The following is a 17,425-nucleotide window of genomic DNA, read 5'->3' as shown; positions in this document are numbered from 1 at the left end:
GCAATTCTCCCGCCCATAAGGCGCGTATTGCGCAGCTTTTACCTTTTTTTTTTTTTTTTTTTTTTTTTTTTTTTTTTTTTTTTTAATCTTTTTCTTTTTCTTCCCTTTATTTTCTTCATCTTCTCTTTCCTAGTTAGCACCTAAAAAACCGCAAAAAATCCAATACTATTGAGGATGCCCTTAACGTATCGTTCTAAACAAACGAATCAATCAAATCGGAAATTTCGAATAATTAAGCTAATTAACGATCCGTTAATGGATCCATCATTCGCGGGAATCACGGCTTTCACCCGTATATGTGATGATAGAAAGCCTGTAAGCCTGCAACGTAACGGCGCGTTAGTTAGGTGCGCTGGCAGAGTTAGAGAGAAACGACTTTAACGGCTTTTCCCACCCACCGATGCTAACGGAATTGGAATCACGAGGAGTAACGGCGCTTGGTCGATTTAACGGATACGGAATAGCTATTGCGGTCTTGTGGACGGTTGAATGGTTACGGTGTTTCATTATTGGCAGCACGTTAGACGGCGCTTTTTCCAAACGGACCCCTCCCGCCAAACAACCACCACGCTTTTTTATATTCCCCTTTGGCCTTTGATCCTTCTTTTTTTCTTTAAAGAATTGCGTTAAATGTTTTTTGGTCAATTTCAATTTATGTTAGCTTCCTTTTTACTTCAATTTTTTTTGTACTATTGACTCTGTTATAATGTAGTATCTGTCTCTACATACTTTCTCAACCTACTGAAGCATAAAGAGTTGATACCCCACCGAGGTTTGAACTTGAAACTTTTCATTTAAGAGAGCCACAGTTATATCATATCGTTCGACCATAAATCAATATTATTTGTAAAACCAATTACCTATTTACTCGCAGCATCACGAAAAACCCACCACAACCTGCCTTGTCCCTGGCCATTTCCTTTGCAATAACATTATTGTGATGTAGAAGACACTAACTAACTAAATTTATGCAATCCTTTATGTCATATTTTCCCTTTTGCTTTTCCATTCAATTCTTTGACCATGGTATATTGAAGTTGGAATTGAACCAACCTTTTTTGTAGCTACTTTAGACACATATATAGGGCCTGCTTCACTTCTTTCACTCAATCTTCTTGCATGTAAAGCACACACAATTAACTCCATCTTCATTATATACTTCCCACAGTAATCATGTAAACTGAAAAAGAAGATAGTAATGTGCAGTACTTATGGACTTATGGTGTACCCTTTTGGATACACCATTCAGCATGCATCACATATAGTTCATGACCCCAATATGATCCAAACATAATTAATATACAATCGTCGACAACACAGTCGACATGCCAACACATACCATATGTACTTTACTGTTTTTTTTTTTTTTTTTTTTTTTTTTTTTTTTTTTTTTTTTTTTTTTTTTTTGTAATTATACTATTATATATCAACTTTATTTTTATCCTAATTGGATAGAAATAAGTTTCTTGAAATTTAGGGTTACTGGAACTGAGGTTGATTTGCGCAAGTTAGAGAAGAGTCTTCTGATATGATTTCAGCGCTACAAAAGATTATAGAGTGGTTTTTAATTAAGTTGGGACTAATCTCCACTACTCTTGAGTTAGTGATGGAGTTAGCAGGGTCTTGACATGAGTGTTATATCATCTTCAATGTGAAACAAATGCGCTTAAAGTTGTTTCTTGCACGTGATTTGTGATCACAAGAGGTATAACTATATGACTATATATATGTCACTATTGAATACTGGTTAGAACTTAAATCCCCTTAGGTTTGTGATTAAAAAAAAAAGGTTTTTGATCAATTTGAGGATTTATAAAAATATGCATTGTTACTTTCGATCACTCATAACAAATTATCAGTAACACATACCAATTACCAAATTATTAGTAACAAGGAAATATGGTCAGATCATAGTTGAAAATTGAAAGAGAAAAGATTAAAATTTGTTGAGTGTTTTATTTTTCAATGATCAAAGTAGGTAATAAACTACTAACTACAAATTAAGTTGAAGAGTTGGGGGCGCTGATCGAGGGTTGAAAAAAGTCATCATAGAAGCTTTTAATTAGGTATTTGCTTTCTCCAAATCTGCCGTCCATCACGCCATTGAAAGAGCTTCCACAAAATAATATTGCAAACCTAATAACACATTGTAATTGCGAAGTGAATGCGTAACTTTATTTTTAGATACTTGTGTATGTAGTAATTAACGTCACGATGATAGGATGTTGGACTTGACCCTTCAAGTTTTCGCTCAATAAGCTAAGGAGAGTGGAAGTCGATCTCCTCTTCGATCAACCCATCATTGGTTTTGATAACTTTCGCGACTACTTCTACATCTAGCTCCACCTCTACTTTCAAAGACTAAAAAACTCTACCGTGAAATTATCTATAATAATCTCGAAATAAACAAAATGGCAAATTTTATCCTTAATTGTGTAACATGCATGTGTTAATCTGATTCTAAATTACCAATATACTTAAAAAAAAAAAAAATTATCTAAAACAATCTATATATTACCTCAAAGGAGCAACTAGAAAACGATGGTAAAGCAGAATATAATCCCCAAGTTTAGTTAATTTGATTAGTTAAAACCCAACTGTTCTAACTTGGTGTCGGCCGGGGAGTGCTTAGTTTCAACTTTCAATCAATCGCTGTCCGAAGTTACGTTCTTCTCATAATGGTCTGGAGACCAACATTTTCTCGTTCGTACCACGTTTGCTGCCCTCAAATCTACATTAAATTTCTACCCAAATTAAATGTCCTGTCTGCATCTAAAATATAATTTGCAATCAAATTTTAAATAATGATCATAAACTCCGATCCTCTATTTGTAACAATTATTCCAAAAGGCTGAACCCCAACCCTAAGGGCCCCCCACACTCCGGCCCGACAGAACATTTGGGAGGATGTAAATCATGGTGACTCAACTGAACATGAACCATAGAGGCTGGGCCCGATAGAGCATTTGGGAGGATGTAAATCATGGTGACTCAACTGAACATGAACCATAGAGGCTAGACCGGTGCTCACTGCGCACAAGGAGCCCCCCTCACTTTGAGAGGTTGCTCCCACACTGCCGCTGTTGAGACTAGATCCCTGGTCATTCTTTTAAAATTTCACCTCTATGACCCGTTGAGTTACCCATGCGGGCTCTATTTGTAACAATTAATAGTGCAATTGGTTTACGAATTATCACAAAAGTGTAAGGTTACGTTTTCCGCTGGCAGCCTGGCATCATCGGTCACGGAGTGATTTGATGCCAACTATTCAAACTAAACGGTAATTAACATATCAAGTGCTCCGTACAACCTTATTAATTAATTATATGCAAAACTTATCTCCTATTCATTACATTGGATCTCCTCTACCAAAAAAAAGTACTCCGTACATTATTGGATCTCGCCGACAATTTTTATTACTACTTCGTATCGTATTTCCGTATTAAAGCATTTGATTCTGTCCTCTTTATTTTATTCTCGTATTAAACATAACTTATATTACACAATTTTATATACATATATATATATATATATTTTTTACCCGTGTTCAAATATCACAAGATGAGACTAATTCAAACTAAATCATACTTTCATCAGGAAAAGATTGGATCACTTTTCAAAAGAAATTGCTGAATAGATAATTAATATTGTGATGAATAATATTTTTTTTGTAAATAAAATAGACCAGAAATCTCAAAGAAAAAAATTAAACAATTAGTTTCTCATACTAGTATATAAGACCAAATCACTCTAAATTCATCATCCGATCACTTAATACTCTGAACATAGAAGTAGGAAGCTCGTCTATCCACTCAACCCACTTTACATCCACAATGAATGTTTCTATTAACTAATCGACAACTTTATTTTACTCTCTATACAGATACTGAATTATCACGTCTCAATTTTTTCAATAACTAACCCACAAGTCTTGTCCCTTCTCGTTAGGCACTCGATAGCGATAGCACAATATGTTTTCAAGGATGATCCATGGGAACCCTTTGCCCATACACCCTTTAGAATACTACAAATCTCAGCAAATAATGTAACTAACTTCCCACCGACAATATCATTTTCATAGTCCATTCCAACGTCAAACATAAACCTAACAAAATACAACAAACGCCCCGGTAATTCGCAGAAATTCGATATTGACCCCGGAAAAACACAACCACCTGCGACCCCGCAGTCCCGCATATTACGCTAAAACCCAAAAGTCAAAACTCCGTCTTCTTCAATTTGCATATGATATGATACGCTCTTCTCTGTCCCCTTCCTGGTTCGTCGCTGTCATCATCACTTCGTTTTTCACTTTTCCCAATGTTCACTATTCTTTTTACAGTTTTTTTTTTTTTTTTTGAATTATTCTTTTTTACAGTTTTTAGTTAAAATAACGCTTTCTTTTCAGGTTCTGAACCCAACACTCACGCATTCATCCCTCCACGTCTCAATCAACATAAGCATTAGACAAAAAATAATGATAAACATGTTTTAAACACGTAAAATTGAATGACATAATCTTGTATATATCAGGGTGTAGTATCGAAAAGTGCAATTAGCACCTTTAATTAGTCTTTTTTTTTTTTTTTTTTTTAAATAGTTGTGGTGCTAATTGAAGTTTTTGTGATAGTTGAAAGGGTTAATTGAAGTTTTTTTCTAGTTAAAGATGCTAATTACAAGTTTTTTATCCTTATTACTTTTGTTTATGTAGTCAACTTGTAACGTATAAAGATGAGATATTGGTTTGAATCCGTCAATTATAAGTAATTTAAGCTCATTTATATTATTATGATTCTTTGTCAATTATGATCACAAAGATTTACCTAGTGCTAACACTCAAATTGTGATTGCGGACAAAAAAAAAAGGAGATATTTTATACTTAATATAGAAAATAGAGCTTTTTTCTATTTTTGGTCCCATGATTGTTAAGATCAATTTCACTTTGGTCTAATAATTTTTAAATCTTTGCCACATTTAGTTCATTCAACCTAATATCACTCAAGTTATCTTGAAGGGCAAAATGTCATTTTTAGTTATCCTTCGAGATAAGTTTAAGAAAAAATAATCCAAAGTGACAACTTTAATCTTCAAAATAAGTCAATTGCCTAAATTTTGATCAGTGATAATAGCTGAAAATTAGGTCAAGGGATCAAATGAGGCAAGAATTTAAAAATGGTAGGACAAAACGTAAAAAAAATTGATTAATTATGGAAAACTAAATGTGAAAAATAGTCATCATGGGAAAAAAAAACTCATGGAAAATATTACTCCGTATTATTTATATATAAATATACACGTCTCTCTCGGCGAGACTTGCTGTTCTTGGTCTTAGTCTGTGAGTTCACTGTGCTGCTGTCGAGAGAGGAAAATGAACCATCTTGCATCTCACGCAAACTCCAACTAAACAACACCTCATTCTCTCTGGTTTTGGGTGTTTTACGTATGCATTCTTGAGGATTATAGTGAGAGAGAGAGAGAGAGAGGTTCAAAGGTGAAGGAATGATGGAGAAGGGGGCATTGTTGTTGTGCATGGTGTTCCTCCTCAATTGTGGGCTGATTCATTGCAGTGTTACTTATGACAGGAAGGCAATAGTGATCAATGGCCAAAGAAGATTGCTTTTCTCTGGTTCCATTCACTATCCCAGAAGCACACCCGAGGTACTCTACATTTCCACTTCACAGACTCAAACTTTTTTTTTTTTTTTTTTTGGGTGGAAATTTTGCTCAGATCTGTTGTGGGTATGTGTAGATGTGGGAAGATGTTATTAACAAAGCTAAAAAAGGAGGATTGGACGTGGTTGAAACCTACGTGTTCTGGAATGTCCATGAGCCTTCCCCTGGCAATGTACTACTTTTCTCTTCATTTCACTGTTTTTTTTTTTTTTTTTTTTTTTTTTTTTTTTACTAGATTACCAGAGAAACTCGCAGCAACTACACAGCTGACTGGTTTAAACCAAGAAGACTAATAGGCCGCCCCGTTAGGCATGGGAGTTGAACTTGTAATTTATGGTTACCAAGTAAATAGTCTGACCAATTTGGTTGGATTGCTCCCATTTCACTTTGTTTTCCCCTTCTGTATATAGCTGCATTAATGGTTTTTGTACTCTGCATTCTTCTTCTGTATGAATTGCAGTATGATTTTGAAGGGAGGTATGACCTGGTAAGGTTTGTGAAGACGATTCAGAAAGCAGGGCTTTATGCCCATCTTCGGATTGGGCCTTATGTTTGTGGAGAATGGAATTTTGGGTAAGTTTTAATTCTCTGCTCTTCTGCAGATATCAGAATCAAATTTCATTGTTATGTTCTGTCTGCATATTTAGTATTTACTCCTTTTAATGTTCATGTCCAGTGGGTTCCCAGTGTGGCTGAAGTATGTTCCTGGTATTAGCTTCAGAACAGATAATGAACCATTCAAGGTCTTTGTTCTTGTCTTTTTTTTTTTTCTTTTTTTTTTTTTCTTTATTGTTAGGGTGACGAGGGAAACCCACAGCCACTACCCAAGAGTGTGCACAGGGTAAACCTCACCTTATGGTCCTTGCTGGCTAATGACTACAAAGGAGGAAAACCAACCTAGATTATCATAGCTGATCAGCTCGAACTAAGAAGGCCAATAGGCCGCTCCCACTTGGAGTCATCTTTGTTCTTGTCCTTTTTTACTAGTTGCCGACAGCTTAACTCTGTAAGACATTGTAATAAGGCCCAACACTTGTTAAGAATGTTTTAGCCTTTGTTTTTGAATGTTAATGAGAATGGGGTTGTTTTATGGCATGCAGATGGCTATGAAAGGGTTCACAGAGAAAATTGTGAACTTGATGAAGAGCCATAATCTGTTTGAGTCTCAGGGTGGCCCAATCATACTCACACAGGTCTGTGTCTCAACCTTTTGTGGCATGGATGAAGTTATATCATCAGTTAACTGTTGAGAATAGTGGCTGATATGATGTTGTGGTATTGCAGATAGAGAATGAATATGGTCACCAAGCCAAGGTGCTTGGTAATGCTGGCTATCAGTACGCGAATTGGGCGGCGAATATGGCTCTTGAGACGAACACAGGAGTCCCATGGGTGATGTGCAAGGAAGAAGATGCACCTGACCCTGTGGTAAGATACTGCAAATCTTTTCTTTACAGACCAAGTCTTGCTGTATAAGTATTGACTTACTCTCAGGTTTGGCAACAACATTATCCATATTAAATGTGGTATGGTTTTTTGGCTGTCTTTTCTGACAGATTAACACATGCAATGGTTTCTACTGTGATAAGTTCTCCCCCAACAGACCTTACAAGCCCACAATTTGGACTGAGGCCTGGAGTGGTTGGTATGTGTACTGTAACTTATACTGATTCTTCATGATATCAGAAGTTAGGGCCTATGGGGGCAACCCCCAGCCAAGTTAGTCGGACTGTTGACTTGGTGACCACAAGATTCAAACTTCAACTCTTTGTTGGAGCTATCTATTGGGCTTCTTGATTTGAGCCAGTCACTTATGGACAACCTAAGCTAGTTTACCTCCTTGTAGTCCTTTGCCAGCTAGGGTCACAAGGCGGGTTTTACCCTGAACGCACCTTCGGGCAGCGGCTGTAGGCTTTCCCTTAAATCAAAGAAGTTAGGGCCTATATAACTCTTCCTTTGTTGATGCTGCAAGGTTTTCAGAATTTGGTAGTCCAAATCATGAACGGCCAGTTCAAGATTTGGCATTTGCTGTAGCTAAGTTCATACAGAAAGGAGGTTCATTTGTTAACTACTACATGGTTAGTGTCTTCATCTCTAACTCCTGTCAAGAAAGATGAAATAAGAATATACATAACATGTCTCAAAGGAAGACCATTTTGGTAACTTGTCTCTCGTGTCACCAGTACCATGGAGGCACCAATTTTGGGCGCACTGCCGGAGGCCCTTTCATCACTACAAGCTATGATTATGATGCTCCCCTTGATGAGTATGGTAAGAATTGACTATATACCTTTCACTATTGCTGATACATGTAATATTCTCCTTTGGTATTGGAAGATGACGGCCTTCTATTGCAGAGTGACAGTTTTGTATTTACCCCAGTTCATGCCGATTATGCATTGCCATCAGTAGAGATGCATGAAAAGTTCTCACTTGACAATTTTCTGCATGTGTTGCAGGCCTGATCCGACAACCGAAGTATGGTCATTTGAAGGAGCTTCATAGGGCTGTAAAACTGTGTGAGAAAGCATTGGTTTCAGCAGATCCTACTGTGACATCTTTAGGAAGCCTTCAACAGGTATTTGCCTCTACTTTTCATCATTTGACTTCACAGCAGTATTTCATCCCTACATTGACACAAAAATTTCAAACTTTTTTCTTCCAGGCATATATATACTCTTCAGAGATGGGAGGCTGTGCAGCTTTTCTCTCAAACTACGATACACAATCTGCTGTGAGAGTGATGTTTAACAACAGGCACTATAATTTGCCACCGTGGTCCATCAGCATCCTTCCTGACTGCAGGAATGTAGTCTTCAATACAGCAAAAGTGTGTTAACTGACTACCCTATTGTTTTGTCAATTGTTACTAAACTCCTACGTATCTTCATGAGATGTTGCTTAGCAACTTCATATACTTCTCGGAAATGTAATATCTTTCAAATTCCTTCTGCAGGTTGGAGTTCAGACATCACAAATGGAAATGCTGCCAACTAATTCAGAGATGTTTTCATGGGAGACTTACAGTGAAGATGTATTTGCATTGGGTGACAGATCATCATTGTTTACCACGTTTGGCCTCTTGGAGCAAATCAATGTCACTAGGGATACTAGTGATTATCTGTGGTACATAACTAGGTAAGTTATGAATGACACCTAAAAGGCTACCAATGTGTATCTCTGTCGCTTGTAAAACCTTCTGAACCGGTAATGCCAAGCTTTCTTGTATAATGATGGAATTTCTTTTTCCCTGTGTCTTCAAAACAGTGTCGACATTGGTTCATCTGAGTCCTTTTTGCATGGTGGTGAGCTCCCAACGCTTACAGTGCAGTCAGCAGGCCATGCTCTTCTTGTTTTTATCAATGGACATCTTTCAGGTACTCATTTGAAGCTGCTCCTAAATGGTTGTGAGTATTGAATAACTCTTGTCTGCACTTGTTAATAGTGGAACAAAAATTTCATTAAACAGGTTCTGTATCAGGCACAAGGCAAAACAGGAGATTCATATTTAATGGAAAAGTTAACCTCAATGCTGGAATAAATAGGATTGCATTGCTCAGTGTGGCTGTTGGACTCCCAGTTAGTGGAATCCTCCTTCACTATTTACCAACACTTCCATTTTTGCATCATCTGCAATAAACAAAGATCTGCAACACACTCATATAGTCCTGCTGCCATCCACAGCCTTTCGAGATTTTTTTTTTTTTTTTTTCTTTTTTCCAAACAATGACATTTTTCTCTTGTTTCTGTTTGTTTTTGAAGAATATAGGTGGCCATTTTGAGACATGGAACACAGGAATCTTGGGTCCTGTTGTACTGCATGGACTTGACCAGGGAAAATGGGACTTGTCCCGCGCAAAATGGACATACCAGGTATGCATTTATCCTGCACTTCCATTTCTGAATGATCAGATATTCAGTGTCAACTTTCTGTTTCTCATGAATACCTTGTTAACAGGTCGGGCTTAAGGGTGAGGCCACGAATCTCGTTTCCCCCAATGGTCTTTCCTCTGTTGAATGGATGCAAGGGTCATTGATGGCACAAAAACAGCAACCTCTAACATGGCATAAGGTATGGAGTAGGAGAATTGATCAGGGAAGAAAGTGTTAGTGATGGAAACATCGCATGTTACTAAGCCTTGATAATTTTGTAGGCATATTTCAACGCACCTGATGGAGATGAACCGTTGGCTCTAGACATGAGGAGCATGGGCAAAGGTCAAGTATGGATCAATGGTCAGAGCATCGGTAGATACTGGACTGCATATGCCACTGGAAATTGCAATGGTTGCCATTATGCTGGAGGCTATAAGCCCAGAAAGTGCCAACTTGGATGTGGACAGCCAACTCAGAGATGGTGAGCTGCCAATTCCCTGAAGAGACTATATACTGCAACATTCAAAAAGATTACCGGAGTATTTGTTTTTGTTTTTCTGAATCTTGTTCTTGTGAATTTAAGGTACCATGTGCCTAGATCTTGGTTAAAACCAACAGAAAACCTGTTGATTCTCTTTGAGGAACTTGGGGGAGATCCGACAAGAATTTCTCTTGTGAAGAGATCAGTAACCAGTGTCTGTGCAGACGTCGCTGAGTTCCATCCAAATATCAAGAACCTGCAGACTGATAGCTATGGCAGAAAAGAGGAGTTTCACAAACCAAAACTCCACCTTCGGTGCAGCCCCGGTCAATCTATTTCCTCAATCAAGTTTGCCAGCTTTGGAACTCCACTGGGAACCTGCGGGAACTTCCAGCAAGGACCTTGCCATGCTCCTAGCTCACACACAATCTTAGAAAAGGTATCAAATTTTTCTGTTTCACTCACCTTAAAAACAACATCATTACTCGAACACCCAGAATCTTGTTTCATTTACACAATAAATGTTGAAATCATTGCAGAAGTGTATAGGAAGACAAAGATGCTCAGTGGCAATAGCAAATAGTAATTTTGGAGATCCATGCCCAAACGTGTTGAAGCGTTTGACAGTGGAAGCAGTCTGCAGCCCTAACCAGTGGGATTAGGGGATCCAGGGGAATGTTTAAACATACATAAAAGGGAAAGAGCAAAGCACAGGAGAAGCAGTATAGTTAGATTAACGAGTGGTGATACTATTTAGAGGTGCCGAAGGGGGCCTCTCTGAAGTAGAGTGATTAAAACTTTCATGAGAGTGCAGCATAGTCTTGTGTAGGATTGCAGATTACCACTAAGTCTGGTTCCCTTTCCCCTTTTAAGTGGAAATGTGGAATAGATAGGCTGTGTTTGCATTGTTGAGTGATGAGGAGAAAGATAACATGTGTTGAATGGGAGGATTAAGCCCAGTAGGTTCATGTTAGGAATGGATCCTAGTATGACCCCCTTTCATCCTGTTTCATATCTGTATTGTTTGCTTAGTTGCAAATGAAATGGCCAAGTGTGTACAATTTAATGTCTGGTATCCCTATGTTATTCTCTGCTAAATTTCTCATTCTTATCAGTAAATCAGTATAGAATTCCATTGAAATGAAGACAGGATTCTGACCAATGGTCTTGCAAGAATGGCATTTGAATTCCATAGTTATGCAGTTTCAAACAAAAACTCAGATCACAGTATGATGAGAAGATAACTAAAGCAAATTCTAACTCACTTCGAGTCAGCCGGTTCGCAAGTTAAAGACCATATAAAACTAAAGCTAGGAAACTCGGACTAGGAAGTTGATGCTGATGTTGTTGTATTCATATGCTTGGCAATTGTGTTCTGCAACTCATCTTTATTTGCTCCCACAACCTTACCCAGAATCTTCCCTTCCCTCAGAAACATGAAAGTTGGCATTGCTTCAATGGCCCAATCACTAGCAATTGTCTGCAGAAAGGAAACAAACCATAAACACTAACAAGATAAGTTCTAAGTTTACATGTGCATTATAGTTTTGTCTTACATTAAGTTCATCCACATCCACCTTGACGAAGATAACATTAGGTAGCTTCTTAGCCAACTCTGCCAAGAACGGAGCAATGGTTCGACAAGGACCACACCAAGAAGCAGTGAAGTCAATAACCATCTGCAATAACAGCCATATATATGAGCAAATTGAAGTAAAAAGGGGGAATATAAAACAGACAAAAGTATTTTTGTTTTCTGAAAACTTGCAGTCAAGAGGAAGTATGAGCATTTATGCCGCACAATCATCACATATGAAACAACTAAATGCTCTGATGCGATTTAAGAGGTTAATTAGATCAATATCTTCCATTACCATAAGAAGTGATTGATCCTAATCCAATGTTCTTCCTATTTACAACAGTGACAAATTAACAAACATCGTCTCAGTTCTCAACCACCTAAGCAAGCAAATAAATACAGGCTACAAAAGAGTAAATAACTAAAACAATACTATCACGAGATGAGATTCAGATAGAAAAGAGATTCACAAGAACACTATATATAAATATAATCATCGGAAATAAAGACGTTTTTCAAATCAACACAGGCTGATTTGAAAGCAATTCACATAACAGTCACGTAAACGATCATCACGAAGGACAAAAATCTGAATCATAAAACATAAAATATCTGATCCACCAAAAAGATAATCAAAATCCAAAAAAAAAAAAAAAACGTTGATATAAACGAGGGAAATATAGCAGGTAGAAGGCAGCAAAAAGACCAGTTTATTGCAACCGTTGCCCTTCTGGAGTTGCTCGTTCCAGGCCTCAACGGTGTGGCAGCTGATGACTTGTCCCTCCTCCGCCATTTTCTTCTTCTCTCCTCTCCTCGGCGATTTCTTCACACCGATCAAACAATCCTGTTACGCTTAGCTTTCTTTGCAACGGTTCCAACTCGTTTTATACACCTTAGAGTTATTTACGGATTTGCCTTTTATATATCACATTTTACAAAAATGTTAATGTAATGTTTAACATCAAATTGTAACTTGTAAGAGCCATTGGACAATGAGTTTTTTTTTTTAATAGTAGGACTATTTTAAGAGTTTTTTTTTTTTTTTTAGTACTATTGACTCTGTTATAATCACGTCCCATTAGAGTTTGAATTTATAACCTTCATTTGGGAGAGTCAGACACTATTTTAAGAAGCTTATTCATAAGTTTTTGAATTAAGTATGTGATTCTAGATGTTTTATATATATATATATATATATAGAGTAACAAATAGATAGATCTTTAAAAAATTGTGACAAAGTTACTCCAATCATATCAATAAATTATATTGTGCACCTAGTAAATATACTGCAAGTTTATTTTTAATGTACTATGGAGTATATGTTTTTTTAGTAGGTTTATTATAAGTGTATTGAGTTTATTTTAGTGAATTACAAGTCAAAAGTGAATATGTGATACACTAAAAATAAATTTATATCTTATATCCATCTTGTTACGAGAACCCTGACAAAAATAAACACCGAATAATATACTCCGTAATATGAGCTCTAGTAGAAAACCGCGGGAAGAAATAAGTAACGGAATAACAGAAAGAAGAACAAAGTAGCAAACCGTTGTTAGTTAAAAACAAACAAAAAAGCAAGTTTCCTAATTCCTAGTCCTATTCTCGTGGATCTTACAATTCTTATTTCCTACATTACTTCTCTTCTGTCTTCTTCCACAGCCCAATCCCAAATCCCTTCCACCTCCATTAACGCCATTGCTCCAAGCTCGCTCGATTACTCGCTAGCATGGCCTTAGGAAAGGTCCGTGGCGGCGTCGGAAGAAGAGCGTCCACTACGTCCTACTCCTCCACTATCACTCCCATCGCCTTTGTAGCTTTGTGTCTCTTCGGTGTATGGATACTCTCTTCCTCCTCCTCCTCCGCCTCCACCGCGGTGGTTCCGCCGAAAACAACCGCCAGAGCCACCGCCTCGTCAGGTGGCGCCAGCTCGACCGCCACAGATCCTAATAAGGAGGCGTCGTCGTTCGAGGACCACCCGGGCGACCTCCCGGACGACGCCATCAAGGCAACGGACCGCGATAGCGACGACGTGAAGGATCTTGAGACGGAAAACGACGACCGTCGGAACAAGGAGGCGGCGGCCGCGGCCGCCGCCGACCAAGAGACCGGCGATTTGGAGAGTAGTAGTATTAAGAAACCGGAAATAGAAGACGTGGTGGCGGTGGTGGAGGAGAAGCAGAGCGGGAGAGCGAAAGGGGACGGCGCAGAGGAATCCGAGCAAGAGAAACGGCAGAAAGAAGTGGAGACTCAAACGGCGGCCGTCGAGGAGAGCTCCATCGCCGCGCAAAACACGGAATCCGACCAAACAACAACACCAAATGATACCCAGCAGCCGGAAACTGACGAAATTAAGGTTCATGATCCACAAACCGACAGCCAAGACACTTTAGACCCGACCAAAAACATGATCTCCGATGAAGATCAACAGAAAAGACTAGAACAGCAGCAGCAACAGGAAGACGATCAAGTCCAGCCAAAAAGGCACCCGGAACACGAATCTCAAGGCATAACAAGCGAAGATCAAATCCAACACGATGAGGCAACAGTATCTGGAGACGAAGACACTCTCAAAACTCACCCTTCTTTCTCCTCCTCCTCCTCAACTGATTCAAATCAAGAAAAAGCTCAAATTGATTCAGTTCCAGCTAGGAAAACCTCGCCCCAGATTCCATCGGAGTCTAAGGATTCAAAGAAGGCCTGGTCGACTCAAGCTGTTCAATCTGTGAGCCAGAAAGAAAGGACAAAGACAACAGATGAACAAGAAAACAATATTATCCCAAGCCCGAATTGGCAACTGTGCAATGTGACGGCCGGTCAAGATTACATACCATGTTTGGATAATGAGCCTGCCTTACACAAGCTAAGAACCAGGAGACATTTCGAGCATCGCGAACGCCATTGCCCCGAGGAGCCTCCGACATGTCTTGTCCAGCTACCAAAAGGGTACAAGAGACCAATTGAATGGCCTAAAAGCAGAGAGAAGGTATATATGATATATGTTTCTCTTGGTTTTCAATGTGGACTCACTCTTAACAGTTATGTGTAATGGTGCAGATATGGTATCACAATGTGCCAAACACATTATTGGCAGAGGTGAAGGGGCACCAAAATTGGGTGAAAGTTTCTGGAGAATTCCTTGTTTTTCCAGGTGGTGGTACTCAGTTCATCCATGGAGCCTTACATTACATTGATTTTCTCCAACAGGTAAGCTAGCTTTATCACCTCCAATTTTTTTTTTTTTTTTTTTGGTGATGAAGGAAACCCACAGCCATCCCATAAGGGCATGGTTGCAGTAGGCACTAGGAGCTAGTCTGGGGGCGGCTAGCGCCTGGCACCTAGGCGGAATGAATCTAGGCGGGCGTCAAAAAAATAGTGGCAGACTTGCACTTTGACAATTTTAATGAAGTTGTTTTCAACATTCAATTAAATAACACATTCAAATAAATGAAATAATGATAATTAATAGGTCATAACATCAAAAACAATATTAAAAAATAAAAATATTCAAATATGAAATACTCAAATATTTCAATTATCCAAATATTCAAAATATCAAACTAGTACACGTAGGGCTGGACCAGACGACATTGGTCAAAATCGGATGAAATCAGTAAAAATCGGACAAAATCAACCGACTAGGCCGATTTTGCCGCCTAGGCGCCCAGCCGATTTTTGGGCGCCTAATAGTGAAAGCGGAACGGCCTAGGGGCGCCTAGCTCCTAGGTGCTGCCTAGGCCGATTTTTACAACAGTGCGAGGGTGTGCACTGGGTAAATTCCGTCTTGTGATCCTACCCAGCCACAAGAAGGTAAACCAGATCGGTTCAAACCAAGAAGGCCAATAGGCCGCTCCCACCGAGAGTCTAATTTTGTGATATGAATAATGGGTGTAGGCAGTTCCTAATATTGCATGGGGAAAACATACCAGAGTAGTCTTGGATGTTGGCTGTGGAGTTGCTAGCTTTGGTGGCTACCTATTTGATAGAGATGTTCTGGCGATGTCCTTTGCGCCTAAAGATGAACACGAAGCTCAAATTCAGTTCGCACTGGAAAGGGGAATTCCTGCAATATCTGCTGTTATGGGCACCCAAAGGCTGCCATTCCCAAGCGGAGTCTTTGATGTTGTGCATTGTGCGCGCTGCAGAGTCCCTTGGCAAATTCAAGGTTAGTTTCTCGATCCCCTCTCTATATATTCTGAATTAACTTTCAGATCAAACTTATCTGAATGCTGTTCTAACATGTTAAATCCGGGATGGATGAAGGTGGAAAGCTTCTTCTGGAACTGAATCGAGTTCTTCGCCCTGGAGGCTACTTTATCTGGTCTGCAACTCCAGTGTACCAAAAACTCCCAGAAGATGTGAAGATTTGGAAAGGTAGGAGGACTTAAAAGTTAAATCTCACCCTTTTTTTCTTGATTCTGTCTGGGAAAAATGACACTTTCTTGATTTCTTCCCATCCAGCAATGTCTGCTCTAACAGTGTCGATGTGCTGGGAGCTTGTTGCCATCAAGAAGGACAAACTAAACTCGATTGGTGCAGCTATCTATCACAAACCAGTCTCGAACGATTGCTACAATCAAAGGAAAAGCAAAAAGCCTCCAATGTGTAAAAAGAATGATGATCCTAACGCTGCATGGTAAGCTCAGAAGCAGTGAATTGAAGTTACAATTCCAACTTATTTCAGAGATTTCTATGATTGGAATGTACTTTTTTTCAGGTATGTACCTCTGCAATCATGCATGCACAGAGTCCAAACAGACGAGACGCAGAGAGGATCAAAGTGGCCTAAGGAATGGCCGGAGAGACTTCAAACACCACCGTATTGGCTAAACAGGTCTCAGGTGGGGATATATGGAAAACCAGCTCCCGAGGACTTTGCAGCCGATTATGAGCACTGGAAACACGTCGTCAGCAGGTCGTACATGAGCGGATTGGGCATTAACTGGTCCACTGTCAGAAACATCATGGACATGAGAGCAGTTTATGGGGGGTAAAAACACTATAAACAACATTCATTCATTGATGAAGTACTGGTAAACAAGTTTTCAATTTCAATTTTCGAAAACAGAGAACAGAAAACAGAAAACAGAAAACAGAGAACAGAAGTAAACGCCCCCTTAATGTTTACTTACAGATTTGCAGCGGCACTGAAGGACCTCAAAGTGTGGGTGATGAATGTGGTGAACATAGACTCTCCAGACACGCTTCCAATCATCTATGAGCGAGGCCTCTTTGGAATGTACCATGACTGGTGTGAATCCTTCAGCACCTACCCAAGATCATACGATCTCCTGCATGCAGATCATCTCTTCTCGAGGCTGAAAACAAGGTAGAAGTCACGCAATTAACCACTTTTTTCTTATTACACAGAAGATCATAACTACTTACAATACCTCCTGCAGGTGCAAGATTACTGCTGTCGTGGCAGAGGTTGACAGAATAGTTAGACCCGGGGGCAAATTGATCGTGCAAGACGACTCTGGAACGATTAGGGAAGTAGAGGAGTTGCTCAAGTCGTTGCATTGGGAGGTTCGGATGACCTTCTACCAAAAACAAGATGGAATGCTTAGTGCTCAGAAAACCGAATGGAGACCAGAAACATATACAGCTTCAACCTGATTTAAACACAGATTCGAGATAATCATAGTATTTTCGCGCTATGGAGACATCAGCTTCTTGGTAGATTCATTAGGGTTGTTACAGTGAGGTCAATTACTGTCCTTTTGGTTACTTATTACCTTACTGTAAACAAAGATCTATCCTGATGAAATGGCTATTGGAGTTTTTACACCTCATTTGTCATATCTCCTTTCTG

General features: G+C 39.1%; 3 protein-coding genes across 4 annotated transcripts; 2 read left to right on the top strand and 1 right to left on the bottom strand.

The window, feature by feature from the left end:
• The first annotated feature begins 5,296 nt into the window (after nt 1-5,296).
• On the top strand, nt 5,297-11,101 carry LOC109177893 (beta-galactosidase 3-like). Its single transcript, XM_019327376.1, has 19 exons — nt 5,297-5,659; nt 5,751-5,846; nt 6,135-6,247; nt 6,351-6,417; nt 6,775-6,867; nt 6,959-7,102; nt 7,231-7,319; nt 7,647-7,752; nt 7,858-7,945; nt 8,134-8,252; nt 8,340-8,504; nt 8,631-8,812; nt 8,942-9,051; nt 9,144-9,253; nt 9,437-9,547; nt 9,633-9,746; nt 9,829-10,031; nt 10,134-10,470; nt 10,571-11,101. Exons 1-19 carry the CDS (start codon nt 5,501-5,503, stop codon nt 10,691-10,693), a joined length of 2,529 nt encoding a protein of 842 aa, XP_019182921.1. The 5' UTR covers nt 5,297-5,500; the 3' UTR covers nt 10,694-11,101.
• Nucleotides 11,102-11,198: 97 nt separating this feature from the next.
• LOC109177895 (thioredoxin H1) lies at nt 11,199-12,491 on the bottom strand. Of its 2 annotated transcripts, XM_019327379.1 has the most exons (3): nt 12,317-12,491; nt 11,588-11,710; nt 11,199-11,511 (listed from the first exon to the last, which is right to left on the bottom strand). In XM_019327379.1, exons 1-3 carry the CDS (start codon nt 12,401-12,403, stop codon nt 11,356-11,358), a joined length of 366 nt encoding a protein of 121 aa, XP_019182924.1. In that variant the 5' UTR covers nt 12,404-12,491; the 3' UTR covers nt 11,199-11,355. The 2 variants fall into 2 exon arrangements, with proteins under 2 accessions (XP_019182924.1, XP_019182923.1); XM_019327378.1 differs by lacking the exon at nt 12,317-12,491 and having other exon boundaries at nt 11,588-11,918.
• Nucleotides 12,492-13,099: 608 nt separating this feature from the next.
• Nucleotides 13,100-17,400, top strand: LOC109177562 (probable methyltransferase PMT27). The gene is made up of 8 exons (XM_019326949.1): nt 13,100-14,596; nt 14,668-14,817; nt 15,505-15,775; nt 15,874-15,984; nt 16,072-16,246; nt 16,328-16,600; nt 16,745-16,939; nt 17,013-17,400. The coding sequence occupies exons 1-8, from the start codon at nt 13,340-13,342 to the stop codon at nt 17,227-17,229; spliced, it is 2,649 nt and encodes an 882-aa protein (XP_019182494.1). The 5' UTR covers nt 13,100-13,339; the 3' UTR covers nt 17,230-17,400.
• The last annotated feature ends 25 nt before the right edge of the window (nt 17,401-17,425 follow it).

This window comes from Ipomoea nil, unplaced genomic scaffold (assembly GCF_001879475.1).
Source record: "Ipomoea nil cultivar Tokyo-kokei standard unplaced genomic scaffold, Asagao_1.1 scaffold0805, whole genome shotgun sequence".
NCBI lineage: Eukaryota > Viridiplantae > Streptophyta > Magnoliopsida > Solanales > Convolvulaceae > Ipomoea > Ipomoea nil.
This window is presented reverse-complemented; position numbering and strand designations above follow the sequence as displayed.

Coding starts and splice junctions, on each gene's coding strand:
- LOC109177893 (XM_019327376.1), top strand. CDS start 5,501: ATGATGGAGAAGGGGGCATTGTTGTTGTGCATGGTGTTCCTCCTCAAT. Junction 9,052..9,143: donor TATCAATGGACATCTTTCAG/GTACTCATTTGA, acceptor TTCATTAAACAG/GTTCTGTATCAGGCACAAGG. Junction 9,747..9,828: donor AACCTCTAACATGGCATAAG/GTATGGAGTAGG, acceptor ATAATTTTGTAG/GCATATTTCAACGCACCTGA.
- LOC109177895 (XM_019327378.1), bottom strand. CDS start 11,821: ATGCTCATACTTCCTCTTGACTGCAAGTTTTCAGAAAACAAAAATACT. Junction 11,512..11,587: donor TGGATGTGGATGAACTTAAT/GTAAGACAAAAC, acceptor TCCTTTCTGCAG/ACAATTGCTAGTGATTGGGC.
- LOC109177562 (XM_019326949.1), top strand. CDS start 13,340: ATGGCCTTAGGAAAGGTCCGTGGCGGCGTCGGAAGAAGAGCGTCCACT. Junction 15,776..15,873: donor AGTCCCTTGGCAAATTCAAG/GTTAGTTTCTCG, acceptor GGATGGATGAAG/GTGGAAAGCTTCTTCTGGAA. Junction 16,940..17,012: donor TTCTCGAGGCTGAAAACAAG/GTAGAAGTCACG, acceptor TACCTCCTGCAG/GTGCAAGATTACTGCTGTCG.